At 45.2% G+C, this 17,034-nt stretch overlaps 2 protein-coding genes across 2 annotated transcripts; one reads left to right on the top strand and one right to left on the bottom strand.

Annotated features, from left to right (window-relative positions):
• Positions 1-5,104: 5,104 nt before the first annotated feature.
• On the top strand, positions 5,105-6,015 carry LOC111079619. The gene is made up of 4 exons (XM_022374874.2): positions 5,105-5,292; positions 5,348-5,455; positions 5,520-5,747; positions 5,812-6,015. Exons 1-4 carry the CDS (start codon positions 5,223-5,225, stop codon positions 5,931-5,933), a joined length of 528 nt encoding a protein of 175 aa, XP_022230566.2. The 5' UTR covers positions 5,105-5,222; the 3' UTR covers positions 5,934-6,015.
• Positions 6,016-7,512: 1,497 nt separating this feature from the next.
• On the bottom strand, positions 7,513-8,739 carry LOC111079617 (choline-phosphate cytidylyltransferase A-like). The gene is made up of 3 exons (XM_022374872.2): positions 8,532-8,739; positions 8,131-8,454; positions 7,513-8,073 (listed from the first exon to the last, which is right to left on the bottom strand). The coding sequence occupies exons 1-3, from the start codon at positions 8,715-8,717 to the stop codon at positions 7,513-7,515; spliced, it is 1,071 nt and encodes a 356-aa protein (XP_022230564.2). The 5' UTR covers positions 8,718-8,739.
• Positions 8,740-17,034: the final 8,295 nt, after the last annotated feature.

Here is a 17,034-nt window from a genome sequence, read left to right as displayed (position 1 = left end):
GGTGGTGATACTAGGGGTAAGGGGGGGAGTGGGAGTGGGAGTGGGAGGGCTGTACTAGTACTAAGACTTCCTTGCAGTTTGAGTTTAAGTGAATTTATTACCATGAGCAAAATTTATTTAAGCAGTCAAATGCACGTGAAGTGCATCTCAAGAAAGCTGTCACACAGTCGTCTCCTTTCCTTTCCCTTCACTTCACTGCACTCCTCACAGCGCCCCTGCCGTATCTCCAATCCGCCATGCCCCATGCTGACATCAAAGGCAGAAGCTGGAAGGAGGATTGGGCTGCTGTGCCTCAGACAAATGTATGTGTAGCAAGATGCTGGTTTTTTTTTTTTCGGGTGGGCTTGTGCACATATGTACATTACGGTGAATCACTTGATATCATTTTGGAAATATGGAATATAATTTAATAAATTTACGGTGCAGTTTTCCAGCTTGCCACAAGCACAAATTTCATAAGCTGCAATTAATAAACGTAACACAGAAAAAAACCCAGGTTTTTTTTTTTATCAAAAATATATTTAAATGTATTCTAATTAATTTATTATGCATTCAATATATTTACTGAAAATATATGTATGTATGTATGTTTTATGTATGTACCTGTGTACATATAGCCCATCGTGGTCCCTCAATGGTTTTCTTGAAGGTTTCCTTTGGAAATTTCTCAATCAACATGCCGTACTCGTACTCGTACTCGTAAATATGATCTCTTAATGCAGTGAATCACCCTGATATGTGCACTTGTGCCAATGACTGACATCTCTCACACACACACACACAGCCAGGCAGACAGGCAGACACTTACACAGAGACAGGCTGCTCGCTCAGGGCCATGCAAATCCAACTTTGCTGCTGCTTGAAGCAGTTGTCAGTAATTTCAAGCGAATGGCAGGGCCATGGCATTTCACAGAGGAGAGTAGCAGTAGCAGCAGGAGTAGTAGGAGGAGCAGGAGTAGCAGCAGGAGTAGTAGGAGGAGCAGCAGGATCTAACGGATAGATGGAAATGGAGGTTGCAGTGCCAACATTGACGAGGACAACTTCGTTGCCACCGTATGTGTGTACGCCTTTCGCCATGCCCGATTCTCTGTGTCCCATTCTGTTGCAGTTGCTGGTGAATATCAAATCAAATTCCCGACAAACATCAGCAACAACAGGACATGTTGTCATTGCTGAGAGTGTGTGTGCATCTCCGTCTCTTTTCCTCACTGGGATTGTGTTTCTGTGGGCGTGTGTGTGTGGCAGGGATACGATAGCTGACGAGGATAATCAGCGTGATGGGGGGGGGGAATTGAACAACAAGTTCCCAATGGCATGTCTTGGCCAGAAATTTAAATTTTTAATGAAAAATAATTCGAGAAAAGGCTGCCCCATGCTGAGAGAACCTTTTTCCTTTCAGCTTGCCTGGCCGGGTGGGGCGGGGGGACTGAGGTGGGTCTAACTTTTGTGGCCAATTTTTTAATTCAGTTCAGTTTCATAATTTTCCATCGGGACATCCGTCATGTGACGTCCTTGAAGTGTGGTGGGTGGGGAGGGCGCTTGGGTGTGTTCGTGAGCGGGATCTGGAGCGGGTGCCGCGCACCTACAATTTCCGCATGTCAACTGCACTTTGCATGAGTGCCCCGCACGCAGACACACCCACACACTTGTGCCACATCAGCACTTCAGCACTCCCAGCTCTTGACTCTGACTTGGTTGTGCTTTTGCCCAAATCCAGCTGAAACCAACCCAAACCAACCAACCATCGTGTGGATCATCATCATCATTCTGGTTCGCTTCCTGCCTGTCCCCATGTCTATTCCTGTTCCCCATCCTCCCTCCCGCCCGATTCTCCTATCTTTTTTTCTTCTGCTATTTTTTTTTTTTTGTGTGGCATTTCCACTTGATTTACAAAACTCAACGCAACAACGAGGCAAGTGTACTGAGGGGCACAGCAACAAAACCACATTTGACTGACTGACTGCCAGTCCACCGCTTCACCGCTCCACTCTACACACCCCACACCACCCCCCCGCTGGCATCAGACAGTGTATGTGGGGTGTGGAGTGGGTGGTGTGGCCTGTTACAGAGTTGATTTATATGCACGTCGATTCGACGTAATTGAAGACGTGATCGAAATTCAAATTTTTGATTTTTAGACCCCGTGACTGAATTGGCATTTGTGTGACTGCCACTGCGACTGGTTATCTGCGACTGGATGCGGGACTGGGCAGACCTCAAACCTGTCCGCCTATCCCTATCCGCCAGGCCTTACCCGCATTCCCCTACCCCACCCCGGCCATCATCAGCCAGCCCTTTCCCAATGCACTTCACTCTCTCCCCCAGTCTCTTTGGGTGGCTTAATGTGATTTTGGTTTCGATTCTCTTTGCTCACTCAAAGACCCTGCTCGTACAGTACTGTATACAGTACAGTATACATACATATATTTGCAATGAAATAATTTCCATTCTTCTTCTGGCAACAAGTGAGCAGGAGATGCGGAAGATGCAGGAGATGCGCTGCAGCTTCCTTGTTGCATTTCCTCGAAGGAGTTACGTTCTCCATATGCTGGCCGGATAGAAAGCAGAATTCTTTATCAATGAACTCGACTCCCAACACAGACTCTAGTCAATTTCACATTTTATCAATGTCACGCTGGCTTGTGTGGGGATGCTCTCTCTGCTCTCGGCATTGGCGGAGTCCATTGACTCATGATATGTGTGGGATATGACTGCATAATTATATAATATAAATATAGTATATCGGATGTGTGTAATTAGTTTATTAATTATTTGGGGCAGCTCAGCATAATTATTCTTTTGGATATCCTTTGGTTAGGGTACTACAACGTCTGCCTTGTGGCCCCTAAATCCCTTTTCTTGTTTGTCGCTTCTCCATCCACCGGGTCTGGGTCTCATCTTCATCCTCTCTGTCGTGGCATTTTCAGCATCCCAAACTTTGTTAAATCAGCCATGAAAACGGATTGTCGTCTGTGCATTTTTGCATTTCTTTTGCTCGTTTCATTGACTCTCTGGCTGAATGAATAAATGACTGACTGACTGACTGCCTGCCTAACTGACTGACTGACTGACTGACGGGGCTTGACAAAACGTGACCTTCTGTCATGTCTAACAGTTTTCAATAATACTCCGCATCAGTGTTTCCCTGTCCAGTATTAGACCAGACCCGCTTTGCTTATTACCATAGCCTGAGTCCGCATCCGTCTTGGGGATTACACCTGTCTCTCTCTCTCTCTCTCTCTTCATCTGAACACTCATCACACACATACATATGTAGATAGAATCACTCACACACACCTACACTCTCGACATTAACTTCAACACCTGACTGGGCGACTGAGTGGGTGGGCTGGGCTTGGCTGGGGTATGGGTAGGCCGTTTTGAGGGGGCGGCAGTGCGGCTTCGCACACATCCAGATGCTAATGGTTCTGTTGTCGACACTCTAGACATTTGCTGGCTTCCAGGCCCTCCTCCCTCCGCACTTGGATCTGCCTGCTGTTCTGCCCATGACAGTCTATGAAGAGGCTTTAGTGATGAGTCGCACACACGTGATTTCGTTCACTGTTTGTCATTTTAGTGCTTTGTACATTTCATAGAGTTCGATATCGAGAGACGATCTAGCAACTTACATAGCTCCTAGACACTGCTGAATATAATTACTTACCTTGGGGATAATTAAAAAAGAAAATAAATAAACTTCTGATAACTTCCATATTGAGATCTCCACTCGAAGGTGTGGCTGTCACAGTGAATCCACAGAGGATGAGAATGCCGGTCGCTGTCACTGAATGCCGGTGCGTGTGTATCTGTGTATCTGTGTTCGTGTCTTTGTCTGGGTCTCCACTGGTTGTATGAGTGTGTATCTGTGGGGTTGGTTCCTTATGGGCTGTTGTGCTTTTGTCTTATGTTTCGTTTGTGTTAATATTTACATAATTGTGGTTAAAAGTAGCTTTTAAGATGTTTTTAACTGGCAGACAAAGAGGAACGCTGCCAATCCTCAGAACCCTCAGACATTTGCCATTTTGTTGGCCCAGCCTTTGTTTTCATCCCCTCATCCCTCCTCACCAGACTGCATTTAATGGCCACAACAAGAAGGGCAACAATCAGCCTGTGCTGACAAATGTTAGAATCCGTTTTATTGCCGAAACCTCCGGCCTTGCCGTAGCTCTTAGCCCCAGCTTCAGTCCCTCCCCCGCCCCCTTAATGGCTTGACATTTTAATAAAGAGTAGCGCCTATGTTTTGGGTGGAAAGGAATGGGATCTGTGGGGCAGAACTTTAGGCATTTTTGTTGGTTTTGGCCTCCCACCCACACACGCTCCCATCTATTCGTACCACATGGATGAATGTGTGCACACTGGAGGAGCAGCGCAACAGCAACGGCAACGGCAACGGCAACTGCAACAATATTCCACTATTTACACACTGAAATGCTGGAAATATTTCTGGCAAACCTCAAACATTTCATTTTGAATTTTTCAATTTTGTTCCGTCCATTCTTTTCTTACTTTTTTTTTTTTTTTGTATTTTGAGATAAATTTGCTATAAAAATTGTTTGGGTTTTAAAATATTGAAGAGAGGACTTGTAGGTGAAGGGGCTTGTTGGGTTGTTGGGTTTTGGGGGGGGGGGGGATATCTGCACATCCGTTTGTGTTTAGTTAGCCTGTAGAGTCCCCCAACCCCAGCCCCACCCCCACTCCTCCTCCGCTCAAAGAGAAACATTTTTGTTGGTTTCTCCTCTGTCTGCTCCCACCCTTGGTAAACGTTTACGCAAGTGGGATTTCCACTCACAGAATTGTGTGCGGGCGTGGCACTTGATGGGGCATCTACTCTTGCTGTTGCAAGCCACAAAAACTTTAACTTTTGGCAACTTGTTCCAACGCCACTGCGGGGTGGGGGGCGGTGGGCCTAGGTGGTCAGCCGCATAAAGCAAAATTGTGGCCGAGAAAGCTCAAAAGCGCTACAAAGCGTTGAAGAAGCGATGGCGAGCCAAAGCAAAGCGGAAACGGATTAGCAAGGGGAGTGATGCGAGACACTTCAGAAAAACGAATACGAATACGAGTACGAGTACATTTTCTCTAGCAGCCCAGCCATTGCTCGGAGACTCACATCAATCCCCAATTTAGTTTCAGTTCAGAATCAACAGTGGAAAAAATCCAGAAAAATATAAGTTATTAATATATTTATATACTCCAAGGGCGACTTTCATCAAGATCATCCGAGTATGAATCCCAATTCGCGTATGTGTGTGCCCCTCTTCATTCTGTTCGCGTTGATCCTGGCCACCATTTGGGGTAAGCTTTGCATTTCCTCGACATATATTTAGTGGCATGTACAATCCTTTTGCAGGGTTTATCAATCGGGAGGACCTGCTTGGAGCGTACCATAAGCAGTTGCATGGCGATGCAAATGTAGTTGGTGTTGAGTGGATGGATAAGCTGGCACAGCTTACGGATCGTAGGTTCAGACAGGTCGAAAGGTCAGAGCAAAAGCTATGCTAATGCCACTTAATCCTTTGTAGCTATTAATGCAGTCATTGCCATGGCCGCCAAAGACACACACAAGAACATATCAAAGGATAACGTAGCAACCATTCAGCCTTTGTATCAGTACTCAGATGAGAACGAGAACGAGGCGGAGGAGGAGGAGGAAGACAAGTTACTAATGCTGCAAGAGTACCCGCAGGAGGAGGACGATGAACCAGAGGAAAAAGGATCGACTAATCACCCATTGATGGCACCATCACAAGGTATGCATCATTATTCAATCGTTAAAGAGCAATTATCTTAATCTGGTATTCCCATTTCCATTAGACGAAAAACTGCGCAAGTTGCTTGCATCCCCCGATTCAGACTTGAAGCGTGAGTTTGCCAGCGACAAGGCCAATCCCTATATAGAGGGTATCAATGAGAATTACGAACTCTCTTCCAAGTAAATGGATGCCCCCAACTACATATACATACATATATATTTTTTCTTGTATACCATTCCAATGCGTTAACCTTCAACTGAGAATTATTGAAATAAAGAAATAAATAACAAAATCTATTAGTTGTTGAGTTGTTAATGTCTCCAGGTCCGGATAGTCGCCTCGCGGATAGCGGGAATCATTAATTTCGCCTAGCTTGGCCTAGAGCTGTCCAAAGTTGAAACTTAATTTCATTTTGTTTGACAAAACATTTATCTCGAAATACTTAATTATCCTGTGACTGCGCCTGGGCCCGTGCCCGTGCCTGTCCCAGACCAAATCCAAGACCAAATCCAAGACCAAGTCCAATTCCAAGACCAACTGTCAGACAGGAGCTACAGGAAAGAGAGATAGAAACTGAGTGGAGGTTTTTATTTCGATCGGGGCTTGGCATGGCCTGGTCCGTCTGTTGGTCGGACAATTTGAGGCAATTACCGAGCGATTAAAGAGTTGTCCGGGCTCCGCCGAAACTGACGAAAGTTTTTTGCCAGAATTGTTCGCAGCTGGCGCCCCATAAACGTAATCAAATTTAATTTCAACAAATTGCTTTCGAATTACGCGACCTTCGGTGGCGCCGCTCAAGCGCGAAAGAGTTGGAAAATTGTTAAAATAATAATAACTTTTGTTTCCCCCCATCATCCTCGCTCGTGCTCTCCTGCCTCTCTTTCTCTCTCTCTTTGTGTGTGTTGTTGGTGCTGCAGAGCAATTGCCACAATAACAACAGCAATTTGCGCTTGAAATGTTGGAAAAGTGGCAGGGCGCCGAGCCAGAGACCATGCCATTGCCTCTGCCCCCGTGGCGTATACGTAATCATCAAAATTATGATTCATTCGACCAGACAGACACTACTGTACAGGGAAGGGGCAAGTGCGATTGCAAGTGGGAGTGGGAGTGTGTGTGGGAGTGGGAGTGGGAGTGTGAGTACGGAGGCAGGATGGGCGAGCAAGTGAGTATTTGCTCGGTTCCTAATAAACAAATTAATTTGATTGAAGCCAAAATGAAAACTTTTCCATGTGCGCTCCGCAAGGCACTTTTGCCAAGGCGCAAAACGAAGTGAAGAGCGAAGAGGAATGCAAGGAAAGCAGTTAGTGGGGCTTGGGGGGGTGACTTGAAAGTTCTGCAATTTGGAAATGATCTCTAATTGGATAATATAGTGCTCGTGATTGGATATTTAATTATATATTGCACCGCCTGCATGATCTCACTAAGATGTTGCCTATGAGGGAATTAAATATTTCATAAACACAGATTTTTAACTCTTAAATTTGTTTAATTGTTTAGCTTGAAGCTATCAAGACGAGTTTTATTTGTAAATTGTAATTTATTTAACTCTTGGATAACATTTTATATTTCCCCTTTCAAGGGCCAACATGGCTTGTCGTCTGTGCCCACTGTGTAATGCAACAAAAAAAAAAAATTTAAAAACAATCTTAACAAAATTAACGAAATCAAAGTGTGGGTGGGGGGGGGAATGTGGGCATATCTTTACGGGAAGAGTTCAATGTCACTCTCACTGTCAGTGTCGGTGGCGCTTTCAGTTGCAGATTCATAATAGTCCTCGTCGGAATCCGTATCTACTATCAGAATCAGAATCGTCGGAATCGTTCGCCATCGGCTGTTCCTCTCCATTAATCGCTGCAATCGATTCCCAGGCTCGCATTATCCTGCTCATTGACTCGTTCCAGAACGTGGGCAGAACGCGTTCGAAAGTTTGTAGAAAGGCGGCCATTAACTTACGAGTCTTGCGCTCCCATTTGGCAACGATGATGCCCTTCATCAGCTTGCCGCGATCTTTCAGCTCCTCCATTTTGATCTGCAGACGCACCTTCTTTTCGGACAGAAATGAAAGGTTCAGCTGCTGTGCAGAATAGCCACGGGCTAGATTGCGACGCACATACAAATCGTAGTCCTTGACGATACGTCCCACAATTTCCGTGGTGGACACAGTTGCAGTGCGCTGGGTTTCCACTAACATGCCGCGTGCCTTGAGCACAGAATAAATATCATTATCGGCCCCCACACCATAGGGAAAGTCGTGTGCCACAAAATCAATTTTGTGCTCATTCAGAAACTCATAGGTCAATTTCCAGGGTGCATTTTCAACAATCTGTGGATGAGATGATCAGGGATCACAAGGGTCAATAGATCAGCCTTGGGCACTCACCTCATCCACGTAGCGGCAATGGCGCACTGCCTCGTAGCGCTCATGGCCAGCCATGACGGTGCGACCCTTCATTTTCAATGTCAACTCATCACTGCACACCCCAACAATTAAATAAACATTCGGAAATATGTTCTTTGCCTGCATCAGCTGCCTGGCATGGCCCTGATGAAAGAGATCGTATATGCCATCGGCATAAACGCGCACCCGACGCTTCGCCAGCCCCAAACGTGCCAACTCGTATGGGATGCGCTGTGTGTAGTTACAGCCAGCTAGTTCCTCCATGGCCCGAGCATCAGTCGCAAGGGGGCACGGCTTGCAAATTGTCTAAAATGTATTCGGAAAAAGAACATAAAAATGGTTACCTTTGGACAGGCCTCTCTCTCCCTCTCTCTCTTGCTTACAAAGTCATCAAAGTTCATCTCATATGGTCCCATTGAGAACGGCGGCTCATAATTATGTAATGTATATTGTGCCTCATCGAAATCAAAGTAGGGCGTGGATCGTCCTGATGCTGGCGGAGAAGCTGACGGTGCGCCATGATCACCTGATGATGATGGCGATGCTTTATTCTCATCAAAATTTTCCATATTGTAAAAATGGAAAAACCAAAAAAAATTCGAAAAAATTGTTGAATTAAATAAATGGAAGCGTTCGCTTTGCTTCCAAATGGGCTACTGAATAATACTGAACTACAAACTCGTATCTTATCTACACAAAATGTTTGGCCAACTGTGATTTTTCCATTTGTATTCCAATATGACCTGGTCGTCAAAGAGCACTTGACAATATATATTTTTGTCTCCTGACAATATTTTCTTTGCATGTAGATTCCAATATTTATAGCCTTCATAGGGATTAACGTTTTAGTGAAGCCAAGCATGAAGCTCAAAGCAGCTAATTACGGCATTGACCAGGCCAAAACAAGCTGCAACTTTGCTTTCGTCTCCCTCTTGTCCGGCACTGGGTCCTGTTTATTCTGATGATTGATGATTCCTAGGTAATTTACATGTAAACAATTGTCTGATCGTATTTTTGTTGCTGCCATTCCTGCTTTAGCCCATCACCAACTGACAATTTTTGCGACTCTCCGTTGTGCTTCTCACTGCCTCGCCGGTTCGCTGCACATTTACATTTTGGCCAGCAGGGTATGGCGGTTGTGGGCGGATGAGGGAGTGCATTGGAGGGGATCAAAAAAGTCAAACTAATCTAACAACTGCTAACAATAAGAACTGCCCATTTCCCATTTCCCGTCGTCCATTCCCCACATCCCTCCAGCAGTCTCACTCTTTAGCGGCGCATCTAACGCTAAGGGCAGTAGTCCAGTCATACACTTACAAAAAAAATGTACCACTAAGTCGCTATTATATCTAAAAATATCTAAAAATATATCTACCAAAAGGAAAGCTTCGATTCAACAATATAATTTAAATTGTGCAGAAATTTGCATTATGTATACTTAGCCGAGACAAGTAAATTTGTTGGAGTGTACTTCTGCTCTCCTTCCTGGCTTTTTGCAAGTTGTTTTAACAATGCATTTTGTAGTTAGCAAATATATTTTTGTCTGTGCATCTGTATCTGTATCTGTGTGGCTGTGTGCTTGTGTGTGTTTTTGTTAATCTGTGTATGTGCGTTTGTAATACACAAATACGTTGACAATTTTGCGTTGTCAGTTGTTGTTTTAATTAGAAAACTTTTTTACCAAACAGCAGCAGCAACAACAACAACAAAAAATACAGCAAAAGCAAAACTCAAAAAACGATTTTGAACACCACAGAATTTTCCCGACCCATTCAGGACGACAGCGTCCTGCCGACATTTGTATTTGTTGTATTTGCATTTTCTATTTTATTTTGCTGCCTGCCAAATAAATAATGAATTTCTCTTCATTTTCACATTTCGGATTTTCTATTTTTGTTTCACTCTCAACACTTATTTCAGCTCCATCTCCTGCCGTATGCGAGTACGTATTTTTGGTATCTCGGCATTTGTATCTGTGTGTGCTTTGCCATTGTTTCTGTATGTGTGCATTACTTATCGCACAATTCATGGGCAGGCATATAAAAGCTTCCCACTTCAATCAGCCAAAGCGGCGCTGATATATGAATTAGATATCCCACACAATCCACAATCCACAATCCATCTGGTCCAAGGAGCGACACATTTACTTATATCCCCGCTGTTACTCAGCCCCACCACTCTATGGGTATATTCTAGTTTTTTGTGTTTATTTTGCAAAATTAAATCCAACGTTTTAGTTTTATGAGGCAAAAGTTGCTTTGTTTGCGGAACAAGACGAGGGAGATCCAGCTCGTATTGAGTTAGGGAAATGGCAAGGGGGCGCTGCGGATGGCAGTGCCACCACAAAAGGCAACGGCCTAAACCAAAGTCAAGACAAAGCTCGCATCCACTTGCCACAAGCACATCCCAATTGGGGATTGTATGGGTTCCAGGAATGGAAGCTACCATCACCATAACGAGTATTAAGTATGCCAAAATCTGCTCAAGAATATATTTTATTTATTTATACATATATATAATTAATATAATTTGTAGCTATAGCAACTTGGGCCTTCAACTCAGGAAGCATATAGATATTCATATTTAATTCTAAATAATGTGTAACACATATTTTTAAGAACATAACCAGATATTAGCATTCTAAGTTGATGCCTTAAAGGAACAGTTTCCTCTGACAACTATAGAACCCAGTAAAAATAGCACACTATTTGGAACTGCTTTCAGAAAATGTTTTCCTGCATCTGTAAAACATTCTTAGAATTATCTACAGTCAAAGTAACCCCATTATCCTATGCAGGGTATCCTTGGGATAACTTCAAAAGCGTTGAAATAAAAATGCTGCACCCACACAAAACAAAACAAAAACAAAAAACATTCACCCATTCTCATGTGGGTGGGCGGTAGGAGGGGGGTACGCCAATGCGGTTTGTTGTCAATCTCGTTAGAAACGAATCCTTTCGTAATCCTTGTGCTTCAGCTGCAGCTTTGTGTCTTCGGCTGCTTTGGTTTATTTTCGTTACTTGGCCCCGCGCGCTGACGTCATGGCCTGCCACTGCCACTGCCACGCGAATGCCAGTGCCAGTGCCACACTACAACAACCACCCACCCACAGGCGGTTTCATGCGTTTTTGCTGCTTAATCCGCTGCCACTATCAAGATGAGCTCCATGTGAGTGCTCAGGGATGGGGATGGGGATGGGCAGACAGAGTAGTCTTCCCGCGTGCCGGCCAATCAGCAGCTCAGCATCTAGTCGCTTTTCTTCCTCTCCCTCTCCCTATCCCTCACACTAAACCCTAAACCGCTAGACCACTATGCAGTGTTTGCAACGTTTCCAATTTCAGGATTGGGGGCCAGGCCCTGCAAATCCCACATAAGAAATTGTTTTCAAGTTATCTTTCATTTTCCGCTCAACCCATTTCCCTTTTTTCCCATTATTCTTTTGTCTTTTCCTGCCTTTGCGGCACATACATACCATAGAGCAGGGGGAGGGGGGCTGCTATCCTCTGAAATGTAATTACTATTTTCGGTGGCTGGATTTAGGCCAGTTAAAAATGTTAAATGCTGCCACAAGAAGCCGGAAGCAAGTACAACAAATGGTGGCAATCATTTATCGTTGCCTAGAGAGTCCCGACTGAATGCTTCGTGTCGTGTCCTGACTGCTCCTAAATATGATTGATGGCACTTGTCGCGTTACGTAATCGCTATCATGTGAGTGTGAGTGTGTATGTGTGTGTGTGTGTGTGTGTGTGTGTTGTTCTATTAGATCAGAGAGCGCTGAATGCTGAACAGTGAACGCTGGAACGCTGAACTTTAGACTCAAAACCCACCCAGGCCATAAAAACCCATCATTCTTGCAGGTGTGTCCTGTGCACTGAGGAAAAATGGGCTGGAATTTATCAAGAAATTCGTAATAATCAATGTCCACAAAATGTATATTCTTAAATTAATTTCCCTTGCATACTACGTATAATATGGCAGATTTATGCACACTGTAGCATGCCTGCTTGATGCCGATTAATGCGGATTTGTTCTTAAAATCTAGATCTAGATTTGTTTTGGCTCAGTGTACATGTTAACACTTTGTTGCCACTGGCATGCAGTGGCATGCCCCCAAGTGTTCACGTGATTTCAAGATAATTATCAACATATTTTGTATGACAGCAAAGGACATTGAACGAACGTGCACTCTCGCCTTAAAGCCCACCCACCTGCTTTTAAAGCCCCGAGAATCCAGTTCGATTCAGTTCAAAGACGATAACGACCAGGGCTCAGAGCCATGGAACGAATATTTACGCATTAATCAATGAGGCAAACACAGAAAAAGAAATTGGGAGAGGTGGAAGAGCAAGCGGAATATGGAATGGAATGGCATGGCCAAGAAGGAAAACAAGGTAGACCAACATCTCTTCACGCTCTCTCTCTCTCTCTCCCTCTCACTCTATCTGTCTCTCCGACTGTCTGTCTGTCTGTCTCATTTCCATTTTGATCCTAAGCCGGCCCCGTCTTGGCCTGGCCTATTCATGTGGAAATCGAGTGCGGTTTGCGGCCAAACAGACATAAAAAATGTAGACGAAGGTCCCCAGGAATGGAGTGGAGCGATATGGCAATGGAGTGGGTGATACAAGGCGCGTGGCGCCTCGGGACATGAGCGAGCGCCATAATGATATGAGTCACTGACTCAACAACGACAGCCACAACGGCAACTAGAACGACAACAACGACATCGACATCGACTTCTTTCAGGGGTGCATAATAATCGCGTCGTGGTCGTCATCGTCGTCATCGTCAACGTCTTCTTCCTGCAGTTGAAGGGGAGCCGGGAAGAGCAGAGCAGAGCAGAGCAGCCTTAGCTGTAGCCGTAGTCTCAAGCGTAGGAGGAGTCTCTAGCGTTGACGTTCGTAAAGTAAATCAATTCGTTGTTGCCGTAACAGTTTTGTCTTCTTTCTGCTTATATCAGCAAATTGTGTGCGTGCCCCGAGGGGAGCAGACTGTGGCGGGGCCGAGTACTTACATCATGTATATATTGACAGGGCATATAAATAAATTATTAGCAAAATAAATGTTTAGCTAAGGGCGTGAGAATGGGCCTCCCCCCACCAGCTTCCACCTTCCACCAGCCAAACGCATGACGCCATTTAGTCGAGGTGCGGGGCGAGAAGTGTTTAGGAGATTAGATGGGAAAGCAGATTAAATGCAAATACTCGTTATCCATAGAAATGAAGGACACTTGCCTTTAATCAATGCGGTTGAATTTTCCGTCAGGCAGATCCTTAAACCTCATCGCTCGTGGCTACTACTGTCGATATAATGCTATTTAAATTGAATTTCAAGGAGTGTGCAGCTATAATATACCTGCAGAGAAAAACCTTTCCATTATGCATCAAGGACAGCTTCATACGATCGAACAGGTACTGGCACTGCTCACTGCTTCCTGTACTGCTTCCTGGTACAAAATACCAGCCCAACAATCGGTCTCTTCCAAAACGAATTTCATGTGGAATATGTACTTTATGGAATGCATTTTAAATTGCAAATAAAATGCCATTTAAATGGGTAGCCTGGGCTTCTGCTTCTGCTTGGGCCAGTGCGTCTGGGCAGTGGGCGTGCCTCGCCTCGCGCATATTTAAGTGGCAAACAATTTTTGGCCAAACAGATGCATATCACATGAACATGATGATGGAGTTGCCTTTGCGGCACTGGCAGTGGCACTGGCAGGGGCAGGGGCATTGGCTGTGGCTGTGGCTGTGCCTGCTTCTGGATCAATTTGCATGCGCCGCAGAACAATGCGAGGACGAGTTCCCAACGAAAGTTTATGCCCGGATAGCTGACAGACACAGGGGAGGGGTGGGGGTGCAGCGAGTGACAAGGAAGAGCATGGAGCATGGAGCAGGGGATGGGGCAGAGTCAGTTTTGCTGCAAACTTGACGACAAAAGTTTTTAACCGAATTAGCATCTTGCCAGACAGTTTCCGGCCATCACACAGAGATTTGCAGCCCACATCCCCACCTCCCCCCCCCAATGTTTGATTTCCATATGTATTGTTATCCCTGCTGCCCATTTGTTTGTTGTTTTAATTAGAAAACTTGCCAAACAGTCGTCGACGAACGGAATTAATGAATTTCCCACTTCCCATTCTCCCATTCGCCCACTCTCCCTTCGAGCCCATCTTCATCGAATGTCCACCCACTCCTTTTGGTCATAAAAATTCGTCCAACCAGCAAATTGGCAACACCCGAGGCTTACACAGTTGCAGCTGCAGATACAGATCCATACACACTCGCATATAATTTTCAGGGATTTATATTACCCATTGCGGCGCGTGCCAACTGCCACACCATCCATTCTGTCAGCCAGCCATTGCCAATCCTCGCTTTCCTAAGTTTTATGGCCTCCATATGGACTGAACAATGCCTGCAATTTATGTTGATTTGCGTGTCGTGGCACTCGCAGCCTTTAATTGCAGCCTTCAAGTGGCCCGAGCACAGTCGCATCTTGGCCGGGGCCATAATTAATGAGGCCATCATAAATCTGACGCGGAGAAAGTGCCAAAGAAGTGTCTGGCCACACTGGCAGCGAGTCACACTGTCTGGTCTGGACGACAGGTCATAAGATTTCATTCTCTTGTCGCTTTCTTTGTCAGTGTATTTGCTAGTCTGATTTATCTATGGGCCAGTTCCTCCCTAATGAGCATTGTCCGGACCCTTGGCTTTGTCTCACTTTCTTCTCTGTCTTCATCTCTTTCTCTCTGGGGTCTTTTTTTTTTGTTCGAGGGCGTCAAACACTTTCGCTTTTAATTACCGCATCGCGCTCGCAAAATTAATGTTAGCTGTCATGTTGGCCCAGCAAATAAAAAATGAACGTCCAGAGTACTTAGCACGGATGACAAATGCTCGAGGGCATGGACACTCACACAGGACGCAGGACGAGTGTGAGAGACTGTCTCTCTTTCCATCTCTCTCCGCCACAGACTGGTTAGTTTATTAAGTTTAGGAGCCGGAAGGTTCCGGTTACCCCGACCTTCGGACTCAAAGCACCAAAACCAGCTGAAATAAAAAGGGCACCCCGAATCCGAATCCTTTGTGCCCTCTGGGCCACTTTATTAAAATCCAACCTAATGCTGGGGCAAATTAATTTTCTTTGCCAAGTAAACATTTAATCTGTTCTCTTCTACCAAATAGTTTCGAGACCCCCCGCCTCTCCGCTCTGGACTGGGGTCCAGATGACTGGACAGCTGTCAGTGGACAGCAGGGAGCCGAAACCAAATGGAATTACTCGTAAACTAAAAGAATGAAATCGAAAGGAGGTATTTCCCTTTGCAGTTTCCGTTGCCTTTTGCCCTTTGCCCTTTCCCCTTTCCCCCCTATTGTATTATGGCAGTGTATTATTTTAATAAAGCAAAAATGTGAGTGTGACATTTCACCTTTTTGTTTGTCTCCTCCTGCTGGAATGCCTCTCTCGATTTGACCCGAAACACTTGATAAGGGTCATTCCATCTTAAAGCTGTCTCCCAACCAAACCAAACCAGAAAAATATTTGAAAGAAAACAGAAACCAAAACGAAAACCGAAGAGCAATAGCTGAATGGCTCCGACTGGGTCTCTGACGCTGACGCTGACGTTGGCTGTGACTGTGACTGTGGCTGAGGCAAAAGCATTTCATTAAAAACTTCCAGGCTATTAAGCAAAACTTTGCGCAGCATTTTGCCAAAACTGTGTGATAAGTATCTGAACAAAATGCAAAGCTGCCAAAGGACGCAGAACGATGACGAAAACGAAGACGGCAACGGCAACGGCGACGACGATGGCGATGACGACGACAGCTGATGAAAATCGCGCGCGGGCGCGCATTCTACAACAAATCACAATTTTCGCCGCAAATTGCTGTCGGGAAAAAGAAGTTCAAACATTTGTCCAAGGAGTCGGGCAAAGGAAGGACCTGAGTGCGGGTCCGGGTGAGGCGTTGTTCAACAACAATTGAATTGCAGTTGCTGGCCGTGCCTGGCGTGACAAGAGTGCAAGAAGTGCCGGAGGAAAGCCGTGGGTAGACCAGTGGGGATTGCGGAATTGTTGGATTGTCGGATTGTGGGTGTGGAGATTCGGTTTGACGCCAACCGAAACGGCGTCAAATGCGTGACAACTACATTCACAGAGCCATGGCATAAAATAGAGCAAGTCGGCAAGGATAACACGAATACCAGGGATACTACCTCTTTGTCATCCATGAAGAATCAGGGCTAAATCTCCACCTGTAACCCGTTCGGGAACCGGCAAATCAATTGACATTTGGTGTAAACAAATATTTAAGTCGCTGAAGACATCATTCAACTTTGTATTCCTTCAGAGTCCTACTTTGGTGTCTTTTTGTGTCTCTGTTTCATGATATATTCCAGCTGTTTTTGGCTGAATCTATTATAAGTCAGGTATGTAGCTTTACTGACGATAGACTGGAAAAGACTTTAAATATTCAGTGACTCCGCCACTGCTCTATGTCCCCGAAAACTCTTCTGTTATTCCCTTCACGGAGCATGCCGTATACTTAGCACATAACAACGACTCCAGCACTCCGCCACTTGCTTTGGCTTGGAGTTTGCTGCGTCAATGAACTTCCGTTCCGCTGGGTGTTTCTGGTGCTGCTGCCCGCCGGCAGAAAGGAGTTCTCGGAGTACTCTCGGGCTGTTTGTGTTTGTGTTTGTTCTATAAATTTTCTGGCAATTTGCAGAAGGCCACGGGAGCCGATGCTTGGCTAATGTAGCACATGATTTATAATATTTCGAATGACAGCAGCTCCTGGCCAAAAAGATCTCTGCTCTCTCCCGGAAAGCGTAAAAAGGATGCTCTTTGGCCGAAAAACTTTATTCGAGGGGTTTCGTCTTCGTGCTCGTCCTCGT

The sequence above is a fragment of the Drosophila obscura genome, unplaced genomic scaffold, assembly GCF_018151105.1.
Source record: "Drosophila obscura isolate BZ-5 IFL unplaced genomic scaffold, ASM1815110v1 contig_185, whole genome shotgun sequence".
NCBI classification, from domain to species: Eukaryota; Metazoa; Arthropoda; class Insecta; order Diptera; family Drosophilidae; genus Drosophila; species Drosophila obscura.
The sequence above is the reverse complement of the archived record's forward strand: the minus strand, read 5'-3'. Positions and strand labels throughout refer to the sequence as shown.